A 23,741-nucleotide genomic window follows, 5' to 3' on the forward strand; every position below is an offset into this window, starting at 1 on the left:
GCAAATCAATCTACAAGCCAGTGTATAAGAGTTAGTCTCTAGGTATCTGTGAATCTTTACATAAGCACCTAATTAATCATTCTTGGGGGGGAGGATAAAATAATATGTGTGTGTAATAGGAAAGCAGCAAATTGTTAGTTACTGGTTTTGTGCCATTTAGCAGCTGATCCAGCGTTAATCAAGAGTGCTTCATTAAGTAGGTGTTCAGTATTCAAAGATCTGATCATTACACATTGGTCCAATAAAAATTCTGCTCCAGGGACAGAGTTGTACAAGAAGTGCTTGTTGTTGCACTTTTCCCATGGTAACTTATTTTTTCAAAGTGTCACCATATGTTTTATTGTGTGGATAACTGAACAATGCACTTTGGAGTGAACACATGAAAACAAGACGTCTGTTTCCTACCCACATCCAGAATTCTAAGTTGCTGTTTCACGAACTACATGTCAATATGCATTTGGAAAAGTTTCCTGAAAGCGACAATTACACTGTCAAAAGTGGCTAGACTCTAATATATCAGCTGTTTTGACTAAATGTCAACCTTTGCAAAACAATATTTATTAAGAATTCTTTTAAAGTAAATAATGGCCCCAAGAAGCTGCTTATCATTCAAGTTTCCCTTCTCAACACAGTCCAGTTTATGTCTTTGTGCTTTGAGTCTGCTTCAGGGAATACATGATCCTGGCATTACGAGCGGGACTGTGTGCCAATTACTCCCATAAATCCAAATAACAGAGCAGGTATGGTGGTGAGTGTAGCTATTTGTCTTCTCATTTGTATATATTAGGATATAATCTTTGTTCCATTGCCTATGCTGATCTTAAAATATAGTGTTGACTTACTTTTTATGGCTGTGGTCTGCCTTCCCAACTGATCATGAATATTTGTATGAGTGTGTGTGTGTGCTTTTCCACCCCAGTTCCCTGCTGCAGCTTCTGTCTGTGTGGCCACACTTGATCCACATGCTAAGACCCACATTTGTGGATTATTTATTCCGGCTTTTTGCCTCCGAGAACTTGAGGTGTTGATTCCTCTCTTCCCCAGTGGATTCTCCTTCGTTGCATTCTCACACACACACACACACACACACCCCCCAGCCCAGTCTCCCCACAGCCTCTCCCTTCAGGCATGGGTTATGCAGTGTCATGCAGGTTGCATCTCTCTCCAGGGGTTTGCCTGAAGGTAAACCTGAGAGAAAAGAAGGAGTGGAGTGAGTGAAAAAAAATGAAAAAGAAAGATACTTGGGAGTAGATTTGTATTGTGAATCAGAATTAGGGGAATGAAAGAGGGATCTCAAGAATGACAGTGAGTTCAGGCAGGGTTCTGGGGGGGTGTTGTGTGAGGAGGGAGAGGAGTGGGGGAGGGGAGGAGGGGTAGGGGTGGAGTCGGGGGCTCTGCTATTTGTAGATCCTTGTGATGGATGACTGGTGTGTGTGTATGTAAGAGAGAGAGAGAGAGAGAGAGACTGGCTTTTTTCTTTCTGCTCTTTCCTTATTCCCTCTCTCTTCAGGCGAGCAGAGCAGAGCGGGACTGAGTAAGAGGAGGACAGAGACGCAGACGTGTGCAGACCAGAGCACTGCAACTCCACAAAGACAAGAGAGGAGAAGAGTTTGCAAGGAGAAAATAAGAGAAAGAAAATAGCTTCTTTTTTTACATCAGCAAACTGTGGTGGATAACATACCTACATCAAAAGAAATCTAGAAGAACAAAAAGGATTTGCATTGCTTCACAGTCAAGAGGACAATATTAGCATTTCTTATAGTTTTGTTTTTTACTTATATTCATCACAAATATATAATTATTCTAGAGGACTTTTGTGCTGTAGCAGGACACTTTGTTTTTGCAGAGAGGCAAAGGAAGACAGAGAGAAGTAGGAGTTTGTTGAAGAAGAGCTGACTGCAGTGGTGGTGAATATGCCCCGTTAGAGGTAGCAGCTTTGGGGCAGGCATGGGCAGGCTGGCCGGGCAGCCACTCTGGATGTGGGTGGTGATGCTCTCTGCCCTGCTCATGGGCAATGTCAGTGCCTGCCCAGCCCTGTGTACCTGCAGTGGCACCACAGTAGACTGCCACGGACTGGGTCTCAGGACCATGCCAAGGAATATCCCCCGCAACACTGAAAGACTGTGAGTACTCTCGCTGTGTGTTTGTGTGTGACAGAGAAACTCCCTGACATTCTCCCCCTGTCTTTTCTCACCGTTTGCCTTCTGTTCTGTTTTAATGCCTGAATATATAAGTGGTGCACATGACTTTGCTAGGACTCAAAGAGAACAATAGCTCTGCCTGTAAAGCTGTGTGTGTGTGTTTTTGTCAGTCAGTCAGTCAGTCAGTCACTGGCATTCCAGTCAGGTATAAATAGGCATGAGGGACTAGACAGAGCAGGAGCAGATGTGTATCTTTCACGTGTCCATAATTTACTTATCTGCTTTGTTTATGCATGTATTAACTATACATATATTTTTTTTTTTTCTAAATCCTGAAAGCAGATGGATATATTAAAATGTTTGCCCCACTTTTTAATGTGACGTACATTTAGAGATTAAAAAGTAAAGATAAAGTTTAAATCTTAAATTGTTGTTAGACACAACCAGGTTTGCTGTTTGTTTGTGGTTAACTTAGATTCTGTTATATTTGGAAATATGTTTCACCCAACTCATATCATGTGTCCTGTCTGTGCAGCACTGTGCGTCCCCCCCCGTCCCCCCCCTTCACTTTTCCCCACTCCCGGGCCAAAGACTCCCCTTTCGCCCCCTTTTCATGCCCCTGAACACTCACTCCACAAATTGTTAAATCATGTAGAAAATTAAGCAAATCTGCTACTTAAGTGAGTCTTGCACGAGGATCACGTAGCTGTCTTGTAAAACAGAGTGATGATGGGCGAGGGAGGGAGAGGTGAGGCAGACGTCGACTTGCAGAGTGGAGTTTCTCTGTCTTTTCTGACATTCCCCTGAAATATTCATCAGTAAATCAGAAGTGAGGAGTGCAAGGGGAAATAGATTGTTCTATTTCAACTTTTAGAATATCAATCCTGAATAAAACATGCGGTGGGAACGGAGGAGAGAAAGTCTGTGTCAGAGGCAGCGTTGGCATTGTGGGAGCTAGCTGCATATTTTATGTTTTTCATATTTAATTTCTAAGAACACCTTTTTTTTTTTTTGCCTGGCGGTCCGCATGTTTCCGGGTTGCTTATGTGCACATGCTAGCTCAACACTGAAGCAAAGAGGAAACATGGTCATTTTGTGGTTTCCTTTTACATGAATGGCCATTCACACTGGAACTAAACCCTGCCCCTCCACTCGAGCATTTTTGTGTTAAAATTTGTTTGTGCATTCATAGGTCATGTACAGCGGGGGATTTTTATAATTGTAACATCTCTGGATGTTTTCAAGCATGTCTAGCACACTCAGGACGCTGCATTTTAAACATAATGTGTATAAAGGTCATGTGTAATTTATTCCTGGGTCATTGCCTGTGTGTGCGTGTAGTGCATGTATTAGCTCTGTGTGTAGGTCATGTAGAAGATAGCTAGTCTCCACGGAGAGGTACTACTTAACAAAAGAGACTACCTCGCCTGCAGGCCATTACATAAGGTGATTCATCAAGGTGACTGTGCAAGTCAGCGCAGCCCACCCTGCGAGGGTCCCATGAGCACAGCTAGATTTATGTGTATGAATTTTCAAAATGTGTGTTTATGTGTGTGAAATTGTGCACCTGCTAGTGAGGTCAGAGATGAGTTGTGAGTTAGTTAAGTTTTTATAGTATTTGTCTCGACTGGCAACTGGCCCTTGTCTTTATGATAAAATGTTAAGAGAAGCTTTTGTTTTGTAGAAATGTGTTTAAATTACAAAGATTTCAAATGTGTAATGCTGCAAAATGTACTTGCCTCACATTAATGGAAGGAGGAGGCGTATTATTAGTGTTGGGAATAGATAAAAGCTAAAAAAGTACAAAAGGTTGCACTTCACTTCGCCAGTCTGCTCTGCTGTATGTTTATGGAGATCTGTGTGTATGCATATATGTGTGTCTGTGCAGGGTGATGCTTTTGGGAGATTGTGTGTGTGTTAGAGAATGAGGGGGTTGGTTTTGTATACAGGGTGATGTGTGTGTGTGTGTGTATATATATTAAGGGCATTGAGACAGACAGCAGAATCCCATTTGCACTTGTCAGTGTGGTTTTGGATCAGGTCTGACCCCTGTGCTCTTCAGACTGAAGGCTATAATGAGACTGTGAGCTCCACGTATTAAAATCACACCTTGCCTCTAACGGGCCACCGGCCGCTCCCTCCCCCTCTGCATCCATTCTCTCTCCATCTTTTTCCTTGCCTCTTTTCTCCCTTGTCTCCAGGCCTTGTCTATATTCATCTGCTTTCTCAAAATAGCACATGGTAATCACATTGATATCTGACTGCAATGAAAGAAAATCTGTGAGGCTGATCAAAGTGACTCTACACAGATGGTAAAGGTTCTTAGTTAAGCTTTCAGTTGGTATTATTATCCAAACCTGCAACAATCGCCTGTCTCTGCTTTATCTCTCCAACTGCCCTGCTGCTTAGATTAAGTGTGTGTCTCATCTGTGAATGAGTTTATTTGCAGAAGGGGAGGAGCTTTGTGTTAATGTCTAATTGCAAAAATCCAGTTTATTGATGATGTATTTTCTGTGCCAGAAAATACCCTGTGCTGAGGTTTGGGGGCATGTTGGAGCTCCTCCCGAATAGGGAAGGTGGAGACTGCACACCATATGTGTGTATGTGGGTGTGTTTGTGTGTCTGTTTTCCTGCATGCCTGTATAAATCTGATGTTGACTTGTGTTTGTTCATAAACTTGCACATGTGCCCCCATATGTGTATATGCATGCGTGCAGTGAATAAGTAATGTTAGATGAAAACACATGAGGTTTGGTGGTGGTTGAATATGAGGGGCTTCATTGCTTCGATAACCATGTTTATGCATTTGGAGGTGTGTGCATGTGCCAGGGAATGCTTGCCGAGTTTTTGGCACCGGTACATAGCTGGTACAACTGACAGCCCACCGGCCACCTGATCCATAATTTACCCTGACAAGCCTGAACACAGTCTGCCCACTACCTGCCAACTCTGGCTATGTGACTAAAGTGGAAAAAGCTGGATGGGAAAAGACAAAGGAGCAGGATGAAGGGTGGAGGTGTGGGGGTTGAGAGCAGGATGAGAAGATCCTTCAAGGCACACTATCGGAGGTGGTAATCCCTAATAAAGGGAAGAGACGTGTAACTCGACAAAACCAATTAAAGAATAAATGAGATTATGTTATTTATTATAAAGGGCAAAATAGGTCTAGCCCCGAGGCAGGCTGAATTTCATTTAGGTCCTTTTTTACAGTCAAATATATCCATCCTCATAGTCGGTAATCCTGTGAGGAGTGATAATGCCTGGAATGAAGATCATTCAGAGAATGTTTATGCTTACTGGAGGATTGTGAAATTACAGGCCTGGGACTCAGTCAGTTCAGTTTATTGCCTGCACTACACAGCTGTGGTATTTTCTCTTAATACTGAATACTGAGGTTGACGCCATAGCTATAGCTGTCTTTGGAGTTCAGTTTTTGTAATCTGTCTTGGGAGTCCTCTGCCAGACAAATATGTGGTAATATAGTTATTTTACTCCAAAGTAGTCCCTACTTTAGCACTGTGGGCTGTTAGTATTTATCAGTTGGTCTAAGCATTTAGTCACCTTAAATTGTACATATATGCGTGTTGCTTGTCTAAGCAGAGTGATGACAGACTGCTGAGCGTGAAAGCCAGCTGCTAGGTATCGAAACTCACCCCGAGACCAACTGACCTGCTCTCCCGATGAGCGTGGCTACTTTACAAGTTTTTGATTGCGCTCATAAGACACACACACATCCCATTGAACCCACCCCCCACTGGAATGTGCATGTGTCAATTAATGCCTTCAAACGCACTTTTTACTTGGACCTGTGTAACATGCTTGTAGATGTGGTGTGTGTGTGTGTGTGTGTGTGTGTGTGTGCGCGCGCTCGCGTGTGCATGCCAGTGTACATGCATGATTGCTTTGCACTATCTAAGAGTTGGCTATATCTCAGCAGACCATGAAAATCAAATTTGGAGAACCCATCTAGATCACCTTGCATCTCTCAGAAGTCCATCTTTCCTTTTAACCCTGTGTGTGTGTGTGTTAAAATGCACATCAGTGAACACTGTCCTGGCATAGTAGATAATTCACATTTCATGCTAGTCAAGATGCTTTTGATGTGATACAAGTTTGAGGAGGTATAATGGGCAGCAATCCAGATGTGAGGGATCCTTGAGATCTGCATCAGTCTGCACATTTATCATATCAGTGCTGTGTTTAGTGCAACATTGGAGTGTGTTAAAGTACTCTGCTGGAGTCATTCCTAATTCTAAGTATATAGATTAATCTTTCAATAATTTTCTCAAGTATACTAGTAATAATTTTATCCATAAAAGTCCAGAAAGGGTCCAAGGTTTTCAAATCAAAGATTTATCTGTTCAACAGTCTAAATTCTTACATTTTAGCAGCTGAACCCAGTGAATCCCTTAATTGGCTTATTTTTCCGGCTTTTACAGTGGGGTCATCTGCTGGCAGATGAGCTAATCCTTGTAAAGAGCTGGAGGAATGCAGATATCAGTGTGCTCAATGGGAGTGAGCCCCACATAGAACAACTGTGTATTCTTGGGGATCAGACAGACAGATTTAAGCACACATGCAGCATCCATTGAATTACCAGTCGTAAGCGCACATCTGTCAGACAAACGTCTTCTCAGTCTTTTGCGTGGAATAACTGGAACATAATAGATGTGGCAGAGCAGATGTTTTGTCCACATGATACACGTTACAGTCAAAGTACACACTCACACAGCCTAAAAGCCTTTATGCGGGACTCAAACCCACAACACAACCTCAGCGTCTGTCTCTGAGCAAACTACAGTTACAGTACAAACCATGAAAGACCCTTCAGTCTCTGCTTGTACTGCAGCCCCGTGTGTGTTCTTTTTCTAGCCTGTGGCAGTAACACACGTAGGAACAGATGTTTGATTGATTCACTTTGGCCAGAGAAAATGTCATGTTTGATCAGGAAGAGGCAGTGTTCTACTTTACCCCCTTTGTCTTTTCACTGGCTACTTTTTTCCCATCTCCCAGTCTGTCTTGCTATCTGTCTGGTTTTTGCTTACAGCAGCATCTGCTACATGAAGAAAATCTCAGTCTCCTTGTCAAGGTTGTAGTTATAGTGTGAAGGCCAGGTAAAAACAGAAAAAGACAACCTGTAGCTATTTTTAAAATGAGAGAGGCTATACAAGATGCAGGAGACCCTGTGTAGGTCAAGGCTCTGATAAGCGTGAGTGTGTTTGTGTGCAATGCACATGTAGGATCTGAGTGATGTTTACCTTTCCTAACAGTCTTCTTGCTCTTGAGGCCTGACTGAGCAGAATGAAAACTGTAAATAGCCCTTGAGGAGCCCAGGAGCTGGGAAAAAAACTCTCAGACGTCTATGCACACACATGCACACTTAGACGTGCTCGCTGACGCACACACACACAAAAATGTACAGTTGAGGGCCTTAACTGCTTGTCTGAAAGCCACATTTCAATGGGAGGGAATGTTTTGTTCGAGCTGAGCAGAAATCTGACCTCTTAGTGCGGATAGAAGTGTTCCAGTTGGGTTTAAGAGTGTGTTATTTTGGTCATGGTGGTCGGCTTTCTCTCTCTATTTCTCCCTCTTTCTTTCCCTTTCTCAGTCTCTCTATCTTTGAGTAGGAGGTTGCTGTGAGCCTGGATGGTACTGCCAGTCGGACAACCTAGTATGTAGGTCGCTTTTTCCTCATAGTCTACCAGGCCTCATCTCTCCACTGACGTTTCCCAGACAGCCCGTCAGCTCTTCACAGCTCCCCAGCTACTCGCAACACTCCACCACACTGCTCCACACCATCGCTTTTAGGCAGCTAACAGCACTGTCAGAGCAGCTCTGTCTTCTTTCTGTCTCTCAGTGACTCTATTTCCCCCCACCCCGCTTTCTCTCCTACGTGTTTCACGGCTGTCACGTCCATATGTTGCGGAGTCTGGAGGAGGAGGAATGCTTCACTGTTCCGCAGCTTCTCAACCTGTTCAGTTCATTCATTAGGGAGAGTGCTTGCTGGTCTGGTCAAATGGCATTATCAGTGTGTGATTGTGGTTAATGAGCATTCACGCTTGGGCTGTACAGGACCTCAGGCCTCTGATCATCAGATTGTTTCAACAGTGAGGAGTTTGGAGAGCATCGTGCCTCTGATACTCAATCAGCTGGCTTCTGTCTTCCCTGCCAGGCCAAAGCTGTTCAGGACAAATGGTCCTGTGGCGCTCACAGCGGCGCTGCAGAATGACTGCACAGCAAAAAATAAGCTCCTTAATAAGTCATTTAAGTCTAATTTTAAAGAGGATGGGGGCGAGATGCATTTACTTCCAGTCAAAAATCCTGGCATGTTTACCTGGTGTAGAGTTCAGTCTTAATAAACTTTGACCTGAAAAATTGCAAGACTATCCATTGTCCAGTTTGATGTCTACATTTGGGATTATCATGTCGCTGTTTCAGATTGTCCTTGCTTATAGGAAATAAGCAGTAGTATATGAGAGGGACTGCATGGCTGTGAGTGTTAATATGGGAATAGAGCGTAAAGGGAGTGTACTGTTCGATAAAAGGTTTGCTATTTTCAACTTGTGAAATGCTTTTGTTAAGCCTGCTAGCACCCCTGGCTACATTGTGTCTTGTCCTACTTTTTACTTTTTGCCACAGCTAGTGAGCAGGTTTTGCATTGCCAGTGGTTCTGTGGCTACAAGCACAAGACTGTTAAACTGAAGGTTGGTACCCAGAGTGACCCACCTTTCTGAGTCACGTCTAACCCCAGTATTGGGACACGGTTTCCTGTACATGCAACATTGCCCATGCTCCCCCAACCTTTGAGTCCAAAGTGTGGTAGCAATTAGGCTGATCAATTAAAAATGAACAGCTTCACGAAACTGTTGAGTTTTGTGGACTTTAAATAGAGTGGTCGGCCTCAAGTAAGTGATCATTTTGACTTGTTTGCTAGCCCGCGCTGTCCATCTGCGGCTATATTCATTTAAGTTCTGCAGCGTTTCTGTATAAATCGATAATGTTGGTGAAACTTGTACATCCAACAGTAGTTTCTCTTGCGATCATTATGTTCTTTTCCTCTGGCCAGCTCCCAACAGAACACAATTGCTTTCCCCACAGGCACTGTTTGTGTACATGCCAGTAGTCCGTGCTTGTGTGCATTCAATGTTACAGAATATTCATATGGTCTTTGTGTACGCATGTAAGAAACAGAGCTCATGTGGATATTTGTATCTGCATGCCCATAGCAAACCAGCGTGTTTGCTTATCCTCCCTCTAGTCTTGGGGTTTCATTTCATGTAATGTTGCTCAATTCGAACCAGGTCCCACTCAGCCGAGGGACCCCAGCAGCTGGCAGGAATAAACATAATGAGTTTTTCAGCATTGTAGCAGTGCTCTAAGCCCCTTTTGAATTATAGAGATGTGAAGTGGTGGAGCATAGCTGCCGCATGTCCGCCCGAGGGAAGGTGCACCAGGAAGTACTCCCAGGCATCAATCAGTTTGGGATGGAAGATGAAGAGGGATTAGATAGTGATGTCATAAATCCACTTGCTCTCCAGGAAGTGTGTCAGCCCTGGGAATCCTTAAAAGTTTCCAGAGGATGGAATGGATTTGACTGAAGCAGTTGGAGGTGGAAATCCTGCGCTGTAGGAACTAGGAATGATACCTAATAATTTTCTGCCTCTAAAGTAAGACTGCAGTACAGTAATGTGAAAACCCGCACAAAGTCAGTACTATAAAACATCTGTCTATGAAAGGAGTGAACGTGCCTTTGCTGCCGTGCCAAAAGCCATTGCTTAGCCTCCTTTGATTGTAAAACAAAGAAAATAGCAGTGACTGATATTGTAGCTAATAAACAGCAGATTTTTTCTTTGAGGCATTGACACCATATATATTACTTTGGCATATTGCCCTTATACAGACATAGAATCAACACAGAGATGAGCGCTGCTGACTTTATGCATGTCTAGAGTCCTTTTTCTCTCACCTCTGTGTATTTAAGATGTGGGTTCACCTAGATTTGTTCATCCATGCAGAATTTAGTCCCAAAGTTCACTTACCATTTTTGTACCACTAGTGTGTGTGTGTGTGTGTGTGTGTGTGTGTGTGTGTGTGTGTGTGTGTGTGTGTGTGTGTGTGTGTGTGTGTGTGTGTGTGTGTGTGCGCACATGCAAAACTTTCCATCAGCCAGAGCAACGAAGCACCCTTACAGACAGGAGTAACTTGGCGAGTTTCCCCAGAGACAGAATACTCCCCTGGGTCAGCAGACATTATCAGATAGGTCAAACACCAGAAGCAGTAGCACTGTTTATGGGCCATGTGCTCTTATCATAAAGCCCAGTTTGCACTTTATAAGTAACATTTCCATTTTTATGCAAAATGCATGCTTGGGACAGTGAATTTCATAAATGTAATGCTCAGTAAAACAGTTAACTGCAGAAGGTCAATCACAAGTCATCAATCCTTGTAGCAGATGAGCTACAGTGGGAACATTATTACCTGGGCAATTTTCAAGGACCTGATTATCAGCTGGGAAATTTCAAGGACTTGAAAATATTACGTGGTTTCTGTTGCGAAATGCCAATGGAAAAGGTCAGAATATGGCATGAAAAGTGCGGATCAGGACTAGTTAAAACATCAGGCTACTGATGGCATTTGAGTGTTGCCTAAATGTCACAGCATTGCTGAGCGGGTACATGGCCAATGTGTTTTAAAGATGGGTACTTTTAGCTGGATAATACAGTCTAAGAGGGCTGAACGATTAATTGTTTTAAATTCGAAATTGCGATTTGAAAGAACGCGATTAGCTAATTGTGGAGACGGCGATTACAATGTAATTATACAGCGCATCTGACCCGTTTTAAACTGTCATGCAGTTGCAAATTCATTCTGCTGTCCTTGTGTGACATACCTGCTCGCCACTCACAAACGCCAAGCGCCTCCTGTTATGGTCCTAGTCACCAGTCAGAGCGGGCACAAGGCGTGTACATTTTACAACAACAAACGAAGCTAGAGGAAAACGTGGGATAATGGCGTCAGGCGAACAGTCGCTGGCAGCTGCTGTGCCGCGGTTTTGTCCGGCATCAACTCATACTGAAGTGTTTCAGCAGTGGAGCACTTAGTCTGTCCTACGTTGTTGACATGTTGCTAATTTGTCCTTTCTTGTGCTTCAACTATGGATAACGTCACCCTGTAAGCCCATTTTGTTCCACTCTCTGCAGGCTACATTTCCCTCATGGAGCATTTTGCCTGCCTGATTTTGCTGACTTGTTCAGATTTTGTTGATTTGTTCGGTTGTCCTTGATTTTTGTGCTTCTACTACGGTTAAGTTGGCTACGTAGTTAAATTGTTGGGGTTTTTTGTCTGTTTTAAGTCTGCACAGGTTTTATTTTGAAAATCGACCAGATTCTCTATGCTGTTCTGTGTATAACTTCCTGCCCGGTTCATATGCTCTGTGCTGCTTGACGTGGCTTCTGTCAATAATACACTGGCAGGGAATATTGAACTTTAGCTAAACTTAAAAAAAATAAAATAAAAAAAATAAATCGCAAATCGAATTGCAATATCTGGCAGAAAAATCGCAATCAGATATTTCCCCAAATTGTTCAGTCCTACAGTCTAATCATCTAAAGACGTTTCCGGCAACAGTAAATTTAGTTCAGTCAACAGATCTTAACTAAGAAAACACTTTGAGATTTTGTTGCATAATGGCTTTGACTAGTCAACTCTGGAGTATACACAGAAACTATGGCATGTCTCTTATTACAGGATAAAGCAAGACCTCATTGCTGCAGGAGAAAAGTGTGGTTTCACTTGTTTACGTGTGAGTCATTTTCCCACATATTCCCCCCCCTGCCACCCCTCTGTCTCACTCACAACCATCTCTCCCTCCTTTCTCCTTTTCTATCGTTCTCCTTTTCATTGTCCTCTGGGTGTCATCAGCAGTGACCACCCTGAAGATAAGACATTGAGAATCCAGAAGAGTGTGTGTGGGTGTATGTGTGTGCGTATCTGCGTAAGCACCTGTAATGAGCACCACATGTGTGTGTATCAGAGCCCCGGCTAATGAAGCCCAGTCCATTATTTATTTCCCGTGGCCCTGTCGTTTGGCCTGTCGATGCACCTGTGAACACACACATGCATGCACGCACACACACACCATCTGTCTATAATGACCAGTCTCTTTCGTACTGCATAGCGCTACAGTCCCTGGTGTGGTCATTAGACGAGAGAGTGACTGAGGGAGAGAGACCAGTGCTTTCGGCGTAGATTTGGAACCATTTTTTGGGTTGTGTTTTTGGGTTGTGCTTTTGGGGCTGGGGGGGGTGGGGGTTTGGGGGTCAGGGTAGGGTGGACCCATAATGCTTAGAAAGTGCAGTAGCACAGAGAAACATTTGCATGCTTTGCCTATTTCTTTTCTCTCTGTCATGAGAATACAATCTGCTACTGGGGTGAAATATGAATCTTCTGCTTCTGCTGCAACAAAAGACAATACAAACCTTTCTTATATCAGCAGAGGTAACTGAATCCACCAAACCACTGAGGGTACCACAGTCAAGTAAAGCATGCTACAATTACGAGTTATCAAATACACAACACTTTGGAAATAATTTATTGTCAGCCATTAGATTATAGTTAACTTTTAAGAACCCAACAGTAAATTCAGCATCTCTCTTTTTCAATTATTTTGCTCTGTCTTATTTTGCAGCGATGGCCAGCTCTCAGCAGGGAAGGTGCTCCCATTATATCCCCAACACTTAGCTTTCTGGCCTTGTGGCCCTACCCAAATCCCCTCCGCTGGCTCCTGCTAATCCCCACCAATAGTAGAAGGACAGGACAGACAGAGAGGGGGGGGAGGGGGTTGTGGGTGTTGGTGGGAGAGGGCTGGAATAGAAAGACAAACAGCCAGCTCAAATGAGGCTTCCATTTTAATAGGACTTCTTAATATCTCCCAGTGGAATTGAGTGTGAACTTCCCTTTAACACAACCTTTCTGATTCCACCCGTCAATATATGTTACATTTCACATCACTAAAGCAATTTCCATTTCATAAAAACACCAGCAATGAAAGACAGCATATATGTGTGTGTGTGTGTGTGTGTGTGTGTGTGTGTGTGTGTGTGTGCGTGCACCATGTCTGCCTGAAGTGTGTGGTTGTGTGTGTTGCAACGCTCTGGATAAGATTTTGACTCAGGTATCAGTAGACAAAGATGCCTCCATGCCACTGTCTGCTCCTTTAGTCATCATGCTTAGCAGGTTCAGAGGGAGAATAAAGATGAATTATTCATGTATGTTTGCATGTCTGTCTTCGCAGGGAGCTGAATGGGAATAACCTCACACGCATCACCAAGAGTGACTTTGCTGGACTCAAGTACATCCGAGTTCTGTAAGTACTTGCCTTCATATTCATGTGTGATGATGAGATGTTTGTATCTGTAGTGTCTGAGTTAATCTATTCATGCATATCTGAGCTGTATCTAACCTTGCAGCTCACAAGTTGTAGACTTGCCGCTCAAATTAGCATAAACCCAGTGAAGTGGAGATGCTTCTGTCAAGAGTGCTACTCCAGAGTACATTAAGCTACTGAGTGACTGCAGTCAGTGAAGTAATGGACTTCTCTCTTGCTGTATTCTGTCTGTTTTAGTAACACTTACTGTCCCTTAGACACACATACACTCACTTGCCCTCTGTTCCCACACATCAACATGTAATGTGTACACAAGCGCCAGTCCTAAATAGGCTCTCAACACAGTTAACACATTCAGGTGAAGTCATTGACTCCCCCTGTGTTGAAATTAAACAGCACTTGTGACTTCATGTATTAAAGTAGTTGTAAAAGTGTCTACATGAGTGCATGTGTGCACACACACTCGTGAGTAGTGCCATGGGTGTTAAAAACACTGCCAGAGGGGAAGCTGTGTAGACCTGAACATGTTTTAAATGTAACATGAGCTGCACATAATTCCGAGTACCCAGCAAAGCCTGACTATTTTCAAGCCTCATCGTTACTCACCCATCCCCCTGCCTTCTCCTTCTTTTCTGAGCTTCAGCTCGCTTGTTCCCACTGCCCCTTGTCCCCTCTCGTCCTCACATGCATGCCCACCTTCTACCCCCACGAGGAGGTTAAATGCCTTCGTGTCGGCAGCTTGTCACTAGCAAGTAAGAAGGAAACAAGTCCTTGCAGGGGTACTAAAGACAGAACTTCCTTTGCTGTAAAGCCTCTGATTCCCCCACAGCCACCACTGTGCTACACGTAATACACACACACACACACACACACACACACACACACACACACACCTCACTTTCTGAAATGTCAAACAACCATATACATGATGCATGATTAACATGATGGTGGTGGGGGGGCCTCTGTGAGGCAACAGCATTAAGACTAACAGCGGATTGACCTCTGATCCTGCTGACCCCTGGGCAACCCTCAGAAGGAGCCAAACAGGAACAGAGGTTTATCTTTACCTTCAGCTGCCATTTATCCTGTCAGTCCAAAATCAACTCAGCTGATTTACATCCATTCTTCTGGCTCTGGCTGCTTGGCTGGTTCAAATCAGCAGTGGATGTGTGTGAGGAAACGCATAGCAATAGAGGAACTATCGGGACAAAGTAGAAAGGGAGTGATCAGAAAAATTGAATGCTAGATGCCCTCAGAGTGTCTGTAAAAAAAAGTTTCCTCAATTCAAAAGTACTCATCACGATTTTTTTCACTTCCATCTAAATTCATGAGAAAGAGATCGGAGGTGAATTGCACTTCTCTCTCTGTGTTTATGGAGTGCGAACAGTGATTAGCATTTATATTCGATGGGGAGGAAGCCCAGACTGCTGAGTTGCAGTGTGGCATGGCCTCACAGGAGACATGAGAGGTCGCCTTCAACACAGAACAGTTGTATACGTAATGAAGGCAAGCTCTTGTTGCTTCTAAAGCTGTTGGAGGCTTTTCTCTCCTTCCTGGCCTTGTGTTATTGTAACACTTCCAAAACCATCCAAGCCTCTTTTTTTTGCGTTAGCTTTGGCAATGTAGGTGAGGAAAGGATGTGTTCCTGCTTGTGCGCATGTACTTTATGTTTGTCCATCCATGTTTGTTTGTTTCTGACTAATAGCCTTGATGTACTGCCTGCAACTCCGATACTGTCCAACTATGCAATCCAACAGGCACACATACACACGCGACCTACTTTCCGTTGATTGTGCCAATTGTAAAAACCATGGAACCCACCTCAGTTTCCCCTTTCACACTTTCTGACCCCATGCCTACCTTTCGTCTCGTCTCCACCCAGCTGCTACACCCAGTGGACCACACCAGAGCAGGGACCCACACTTTCTGAGCCACCTTAGAAACTTTCCTGGCTGCTATTCCTGCTTCTTTTGCCAAGATTCCACACTGTGCCCCCAGTCCACACCACTGCCCTGTGTCTGTGCGTGCATGTGCGAGAGAGGTGTTGAATATACTGCACCAAGCTCGAATATACATACTGCAAGAAGTCTCGCCACCCAAACCTCAAAGCCCCCTATACTTTGTTAATGCTTGAGTGACCGTCTATAGACTCATAAAAAAAGTCAAAGCCACACTGTATCAGATAGTTTCTAAGGCTCTCTTTCTGTCCTCTTACAGGCAACTAATGGAGAATCAGATTACTGTGATCGAGCGTGGGGCTTTCGATGACATGAAGGAGCTGGAGAGACTGTGAGTACCACCCAGGGTTGTCTGTAGATAGGCTGATCAGAAATAACACATTTTATGTCTTTTCTAAACTTGAACTTCACCCGTCCACTGATCTGTATTCAGTACTTGTATTAGTTGAATGTAATGAGACTAACAGGAGGAACCACCCGTAAATGGTGTATCAAGTGTGAGGCACTTCCCTGTCGTTCCATTGTGGTCGGATGGTGCTGGGAGTATTTTTTATTAACTTTGCTTGACAGGAATGCCCTCAGTGGGATATGTGGGCTTAAGAGGCCTCCCCCACCGCAGACCCTAGCTCATCTGGATAGCACCAGGACTCCTCGACAGCTTGTAAACCGGCTGGGAAAACACATAGACAAACACAGTCAACCACACCTCAACCAGCTCATTAGCAAATCAATAGTGCTACCCACATGGAAAACCTGCACAGCAGATGACTTTATGGACACATGCCGTCATGCACACATAGTGGTTAACTTATAAAAGACTTTCCCCCTGATCTGAAACCCACATTAACAATTTACATGACCAAACTTGAGGCCATGTACAGCTCGCCTTCCCTCCTCCGTCATATTCAACTGATCCCAAACATTGGTAGACATATCTATGTGCCAGACCAATGTGGAAATTAAGTGGCTCATTTCTCTAATGTTTAAAAGCCACTAACCCACCAGCAGGTATAGTTCAGTGTGAACGGAGTGGCAGCAGACCATTAATGCCCATTGTGTTCTAAATCTCAACCTCAGCTGGCCAAGCACTCTTCTCAGTGTATACAGTGAGTGGCACAGGTCCCAACATCTGTCTGAATGTGTCTGAACGAATAGCCACAGCCGCTGCATTCACTCCCATGTGCCTCCAATGGACCATTCAGCGAGAAGAGAGTTGTGGTTTTCAACACATTAGCAACAGTCTGTTCCTCATTGACTTAATTGTTGTATTTGCATAAAGCCTGCCAGTCTTGGATGTTAGTTGTTTGACATGGGGTCTGTTGCCAACCACCATTCCTGTCAGTGTTTCCTTGGGCTTGAATAGGCTCATCCATTTCCCTTAATTTTATTTCAAAGCATCTTGTTTTGATAGTTCATTCCAGATAAAATCTGTTCATGTTCAGATAACTGGTGGATGTAATTCACTTGTTTAAATGGGAATGTTGCTATTCCGTTACTCTGGGAAAGTCAGCAGAGCACTAAATTCTACTAGGCGCAGCATTGTAATTTAACTGTGCAGAGATAATTTACGGCGCTGTCTCTGACTAGAAGTTTAATTCCCCTGAACTTTCAGTTGGATATTTATGTGACATTCAGAGCACACTGAAACACAATAGCCTGTGGCTAAGCTGATTCTACAGCAGCTAGCAGAAATTATTCACTGCCTACACAAGGGCATACATGCATAGAAACACACACACACACACACAAACTCACTGGTTGATCATATGTTTTCCCTGCCGCAGGCGGCTGAACCGTAATCAACTGCAGCAGCTTCCTGAGTTGCTGTTTCAGAAGAACCCTGCCCTGTCTCGACTGTAAGTACATTCATATTTTTATTTCAATTGCACACGCTCACTTTTTCAGTCTCTGTCAGTGCACATGGCATCTTCTTTTGTCGTTTTTATGCAAACCACTAATGTTGCTCAGAGATCCTATGTACTACAACATTATACTGTACAGCATGGTTTCAAGACGTCTGATGAATGTTGGCTTTGGTTTGGTTTAAACATAATTAAAGGACTCTTAGGCTTCATTGCACTTGCAGGACCGCCATCAGGTCTCATTAACATTATGACTTATTAGGTGAAGTGTGTGAAGCGCACCCTGTGATTTCCACTGGACTCACTGTCTGTAACTGGATGAATGGAAATCTGAGTTTTTTGCACATCATTGGGCCTTCATGCCAAGTCATCTGCAGTTGCTCTGTGCTAGTCGTCTGCAAAACAATCCACTGATGACAGGGAGTTGGTGTGACACTGGGACATGAACTAAAGGACACATCTGTTCAGGGAGAAAGGATGTCTGTGTTAGTTAATGAGGTCGTTTTATGTCACAGGAAAAATCCCCAAAGCTCACTCCGCCAGTGGACTTATATACCTCCGTTGTATTGAATGAAATATGTCATCACAGTTTTCATTCGGTTTCCACTTATTAAAGCCAATCCCGCACTGTCACACACCCACACATCCTTACACTCATGCGCCCCATGCAGTGAGACAATCTCACAGTAATGCTAAACTTTTATTCCCATCTGCAACAAGACTCAATGTTTTTTTTTCTTTCTTTGGGATAATCAGTGTTCATGTTGCTAGCTGATCATTCCAGCTCCCATTATTCTAGTTCAGATTACCTGGAGCATCTGGGAATAATGAAACAGTGGGACATGGAAAAATCATTTCCCTCCCTTCAATCCACATACTGGTACTACTAACCCATGATCCCGGCCTCAGCCCTCCATCTGTTTGTCTTACGTTTGATGTTTAACACCATCTTGAATCTATCTGTCACTTCCTCGCAACTATCTCCTCACGTCACCTACCATTATGCCAAAACCGACCTGCAGGGCTGTAGGGCAAAGCCCTATCCTTTGGGGCAAGGCCTGCCTGCTTGTGGCTTGCTAACACTGAGCAGCACTGAGTTGTCTGTCTAGCTGGAACAGACACAGACCAGACCGAGGCCTTCCAGACCAGCGGATGGCCTTGAAGAAGTGTGATTAGTCCATCTGGAGCAGCGGGCTCTGCCAACAGTAAGAGAATTGTGCTAACATAGCTCCCCTGTTTCATCCAATCTTAACTTCATGCTCATTATTTTAAACCTAGCGCTGGCTTTTCTGCCACGTTCTGGAAAATGAGACTTTGTTTAACATTGCTTAATCAATTCGCTATGTGTCTGTGTATACACTCATTTGTTCTTTATCCTTGGCTGGATAAAAGAGAACAGTAATGGACCTTGAAGCTTTTCAGGTGTGAAAGTGCTGTACAATCTTTAGCTGTTAAAACAAATGTACAATCCAGGGCTGTGGAATTGAAAATAATGCAATCTTCACATTGCCTGTGTTTGGATGACAGCTGCTATTTTATGAAAGTTTTCTAGTGCTTGTTAAAAAATTAGGACTAGTAGCTTGGGAATCAGGAGCAACAGTAGAAGACAAAGGCTTTTCTTAATGTGTTTCTTAACTCCTGAGCGGTGTATCTGGGCCACACCGTGGGTTCTGGTTCCAGTCTGATGCGGTTAGGTTATAGCCTTGTCTTGCTCCCGCCAGCAGCTTTTAATGGACTTAAAGGGTTCTCAGCTCCCAGGGGACGACTTTCGCCGCTATTCCATGTGTGCATTTGTGTATGTGTGTGTCTGAGGATCACACACACAGACAGAGAGTCGTATGCATCTGTGTATGTTTTTGCACTTGTGCTCACCAGAGCTTGTTAGGGTACACCTTTATGATCCTAACAAGAGAGGTTAATGTGAAAGCCCGCTGCCCTCAGGTGGAGCACTAATCCAGGTGGTTTCTCTTCTCTTGGACGCAGGATTAATTGCCCCCCCCCCCCCACACACACACACACATTTTCTCTCTTTTAGCTCATTCCAGAGCGAGGGTTTGAGGAAAGGCTTGTATAACAAAGTGGCTATTTGTCTTAGATATCCCGCTGAGAGGACAAACAGAAAGATGGAGGTAGAGAGTAGAAGAGGGAGGGCTAGCAGATGAGATTGTTGCTCTCATTAAACTTTTGAGGAAAAAGCTAGCCGGGTTACTAAAAGGCTGCCAGTTAAATGAGCAGAGGGCTGTTTATTTGTGGGGAGTTCTTAAACACTTGACTCCCATGCAGTCATTAAACCAATGGGGTAATGAGTTTTCACTACAAATGGAAGATGGAGAATTATTGCAAATGTTCTTGCTAGAACACAGATTTTGAAAAATAGCTATTTTTCTCTGGGTGCTACTAAAAATTTTCTAATAGGGAAAAAAAGAACATAAAATGTACAGTATGTCTGTACAAAAAAAAAATTGAGGCAGCGGACATATATTTCTGCTTCTTGTTTTCTGTCTCTTCCCTTGCCTGAGAGATACCAGAGACACTGATGCATGAGGGGCAAAAGAGAGATAATTGGAATTGATTAGAGATGATTAGAGATAGTTAGAGTTAGTTAAAGCTGCCTGTGATGGATGGCACCGACAAGAAGGCATAGGAATGGCGGCGAAGTGTTGAGAGGCGCTGTGCAGAACATCAGTGAACAATAACAGTGAAAATAGAGTTGCATTCATCACTGTTAACGACCTGTTGCCCCCAGCCCACCAGCCCTGACTTCTCCTCATCCCACTTCCACTGCACTTCAGATCTGTAATCTACTCATCCATGTCTGTAATTAGTGTCTTTTCGCAGTGGGAGAGCAGGAGGAAGGAAGGACCACGGGATAGAGGAAAAAAGAGGGATAGGTGAGCAGAGTTGGAGGAGTGCAGAGCAGTTAGCCTGATAGCTGGCCCCGGGGAATAGCATCTGGTTTGGGCCCAGGATGGGGGATTGGGGGAGGAGGAGGCAAAGGGGGTATTTTGCGGTTTTTGATTACCATGTTGCTTGTTGCTGCTACAAACAATGCCGGCAACAACACAGGCTTGTTTGAAGGGGTGTTGCTTTCATTAATGGCTAACGTGCGGTATTACGTGGTGGGGTGAGGGGACGGTTAGCAGAGGTTTTCCCTTGTGTAATCCCCCCCAGGAGGTATGAGGAGGATGAGGGAGGAGGGAAGGGTGTGGTTGTACCTGCACTACAGGGGAGGCGAGGAAACCCTGGCAAAGGATCGGAGAAGGGATGTGTCTCATCCTTCTGTAAGATCTTTCATTTTCGTGTTAATGCTTGACAACGGATATCTTGATATACACAAACCCTAAACACACACGCCGAAATATTGGCTGGGTGACGCACATTCACATGTGTGCACACACATGCACACACACACACACACACACACACACATACACACACACACGAGAGAGAGAGAGAATAAAGAGGGAAAATGTAAATAACACTAATTAGACAGAAACACACGCAGAATAACACCATAATTACATCTTTGTGTGCTAATGTGTGGATGGCAGGCATACATGAGGGATTTCGTTCTTTATATGGCTTTGACTGTAGATAAAAGAGCGGCTTCAACTATGTGTTGATGCGGAGCTGCCTGTTCTGTGTTTGTGTTGGAGGGATGCTGTGTTTTCTGTTTGTTGATCACTTGATGCTTAGGGAACGGTAGCTCAGTGTGAGAAGAAAGAATTGTTTGGGGGAAGGAAATCTAGAATAAATAACGTGCACTATCATTAAACCTATAAATCGTCTCTCTGTCACAGTGTTGCCGCTTGTTTCTGACTTTGTTACGACTCGATATACAGTATTTTCCCCTTTTCATTTGCTGCAGAATGATGGGCTTGTAATCTTGCTCTGGTGTTCCAAGACTTTTTGTGCCACAAAGCAAGCAAATTAACTCTTTCACCTTTTTGTGTATGACTGGCTGAAAGACTGATCTGAATGTGTTTTTTATTTCTCCTCGTGGCAGTTTTTAAGTGTGTGTATAATACTGTGCTGAGTGTGTGTCTGTGCATGCATGTGTGTCTGGCAGGCTGTTAATGGCCCAAGCGGGTCTTGTCGTTTCCTTCTCTTTGTCTCTGCTTATGAATGACCTGCCTTGACGTGCTAGGTCTTGCTCTCTCCCTCAGAGGACCGTTTGGGCCCCCTCTTGGCAGCAGTCCCCATGGCAACCCATCTTCATCAGGAGGTTTCTGTGCCATCGATGGCAGACATCCTGATTTCTTGACTGCAGTTTGTCTGACACTAAGCAAACACTGACAGAAAAGACTTTAGTGAGTAAGGTTAACTTTAGACACAATAAAAGCAAAATACCTGCATGCATCAGAGAAACTGGCTGCTTCCAGGGTCCTTCAGCCAAAGTTATTATTTTTTACTTATGGTATAGTTTTAATTAGTACAAAGTTTTGCAATGCGCATCTGAATTTTGTGGTGTTCACAACACTGACAAAATATAACAACAACTAAAGGGTTCACATTTATGTCTGTGGATTATCCAGAGAAACAAGGATACTGTTTTTGGAAGACAGATCAAAACCTGGATAAATAAAACCAATCTTGCATAACCATATACTACCAGAGTTAAGTGACTTTTTTCCCTAATATGGGTGAACTGACTCCATAAGTTCTAACTTTCTATGCAGGGCTAGACTTTTTTTTGCTAGGAGTATGAAATAACTGACCTGGCGGCAATCCGAAAAATACCAGGCAGGCCTTAACTCCTTGTCCCTGCCCCTCTTCCTGCCCCTGTCCTTGTCAGCTGGTAAAAGTGGTTTTTATGGCTTGTCGCTGTTTTCTTTACGAGTCGGACCGTGTGTGTGAGAGAAATGCAGACCAAACCATATGAGGAGAGCGGAAGCGAAAAGGGGGTAATTTAAAAACCACTCCGCCATCTGAAATATTCACAACCGCAGCACAAGGGGAGTGTGAGAGAAAGAAAGAAAGAAAAAAACACACAGACAAAAGAAGAGGGAGAAGGTCAGAGGTGCAAAAAGAGAGGAGCGAAGATGTGGCGAAAGCAGAAGAGAAACAGCGGTATTTATATTTACTAACGATTCTGTGTCCTTCCTCATGAATAATTGAACAGATGGATTGAGGCTTGTTAAATATTCACACTAAAGCACTGGGACATCAGTGCTGTTTTGCGCAAGTGTGTGTGTGTGTGTCCTGTGCCTGGTACACACTGCTCTACATACTGGATCATACCAGTTCGGATGCTCTAAATATTTGTGTACAAGCAAACACACACACACACACACACACACACACACACATACAAACAAGTTTGTCTACGATGACCATCCCAATCATACACATGTGCATTTTCTTGTTTGTGTGCGTGTGCGTGTACGTCTTCACGCTGGGAACTGGCCTGGTCATTATGAATTGATACGACATGAATAAGACATCACAGTGTGGTCTAGATCCGTCATGAGTATACACACACAGGGATTTCACTAGCGGAGCTGCCGAAGGAGGCCTCCTCCTCCTCCTCCTCCTCTCCTCTGTGCCGACAGTTTGCCTCCTGTGACAGCTGGCTTGCCTGGTTCAGATTGGAACTGACACACACTGGAGAAAAGGCTGCCCTCATGTCTTCACACACACACACACACACACACACACACACACACACACACACACACACACACACACACTCTTTGGAATCTCCAAGCAGGGGCTTGTGGAATGCTACAATTCCAGCCAGGAATAACAACCCATATAATGCTAGTTGGGTTGTCCTGCTTGTGTGTGTGTATGAAGACATGCTTAGTCGACGTGTGTGTGCATAATGGCTCTGTACAGCTGAGCAGGAATATGAATGCAGCCATCAGAATGAAAAACCCAGCTCATTCATCACAGGCTTTATTGAGTGCAATCTCCCCTCAATAGGTGTTTCCCTTACTCAGTGCATCTGTCCATCTCGTCACGGTTCGGTTCCAGATCTGGGGTTTCGATCAATACTATCTGCTCTGGATCATCATGTGGAAGAGTTGTGTGTGAGGAGCTTAGCAGGAAGACTACGGTGTCAGTGTGTAATCTCTAGTTATGAGCTGTTAGGGTCTGGACTTGAGCTCAGTGTTGGACGTAACCCAAGCAGACCCAAACACAACCTCTCTTCCCTTGGGCCGGGGGGGGGGGGGGGTCGAAACCCGTCCCAACATCCTCCGAAGCAGGAAGAAGCACAAATCTACCCACACATGCCCAGTAAACCCACACGCGTACAGAAAATGATTGTTCCAGCCCTATCCTGTGGCCTCAGGCTCTGTCTCTGATTCTGAGAGAGAGCAAACAAACAAACTGCAGGGCAAATTATGCCTTCTCACACACACACACACACACGCAATCACACAAATGCTAC

General features: G+C 44.1%; 1 protein-coding gene across 4 annotated transcripts in view; it reads left to right on the plus strand.

The window, feature by feature from the left end:
- Positions 1-1,498: 1,498 nt before the first annotated feature.
- Positions 1,499-23,741, plus strand: part of LOC119917203 (slit homolog 1 protein-like) — an 89,807-nt gene continuing 67,564 nt past the window's right edge. For all 4 annotated transcript variants that reach the window (XM_038737369.1, XM_038737371.1, XM_038737370.1 and 1 more), the window contains exons 1-4: positions 1,499-2,123; positions 13,435-13,506; positions 15,745-15,816; positions 17,270-17,341. In XM_038737369.1, the coding sequence (XP_038593297.1) occupies positions 1,948-2,123; positions 13,435-13,506; positions 15,745-15,816; positions 17,270-17,341 (392 nt within the window). In that variant the 5' untranslated portion in view covers positions 1,499-1,947. The remainder of the gene's footprint in view (positions 2,124-13,434; positions 13,507-15,744; positions 15,817-17,269; positions 17,342-23,741) is intronic.

The sequence above is a fragment of the Micropterus salmoides genome, unplaced genomic scaffold (assembly GCF_014851395.1).
Source record: "Micropterus salmoides isolate LMB-PRFRI ecotype aquatic unplaced genomic scaffold, ASM1485139v1 Ms_hic_scaffold_22, whole genome shotgun sequence".
Classification (NCBI taxonomy): domain Eukaryota; kingdom Metazoa; phylum Chordata; class Actinopteri; order Centrarchiformes; family Centrarchidae; genus Micropterus; species Micropterus salmoides.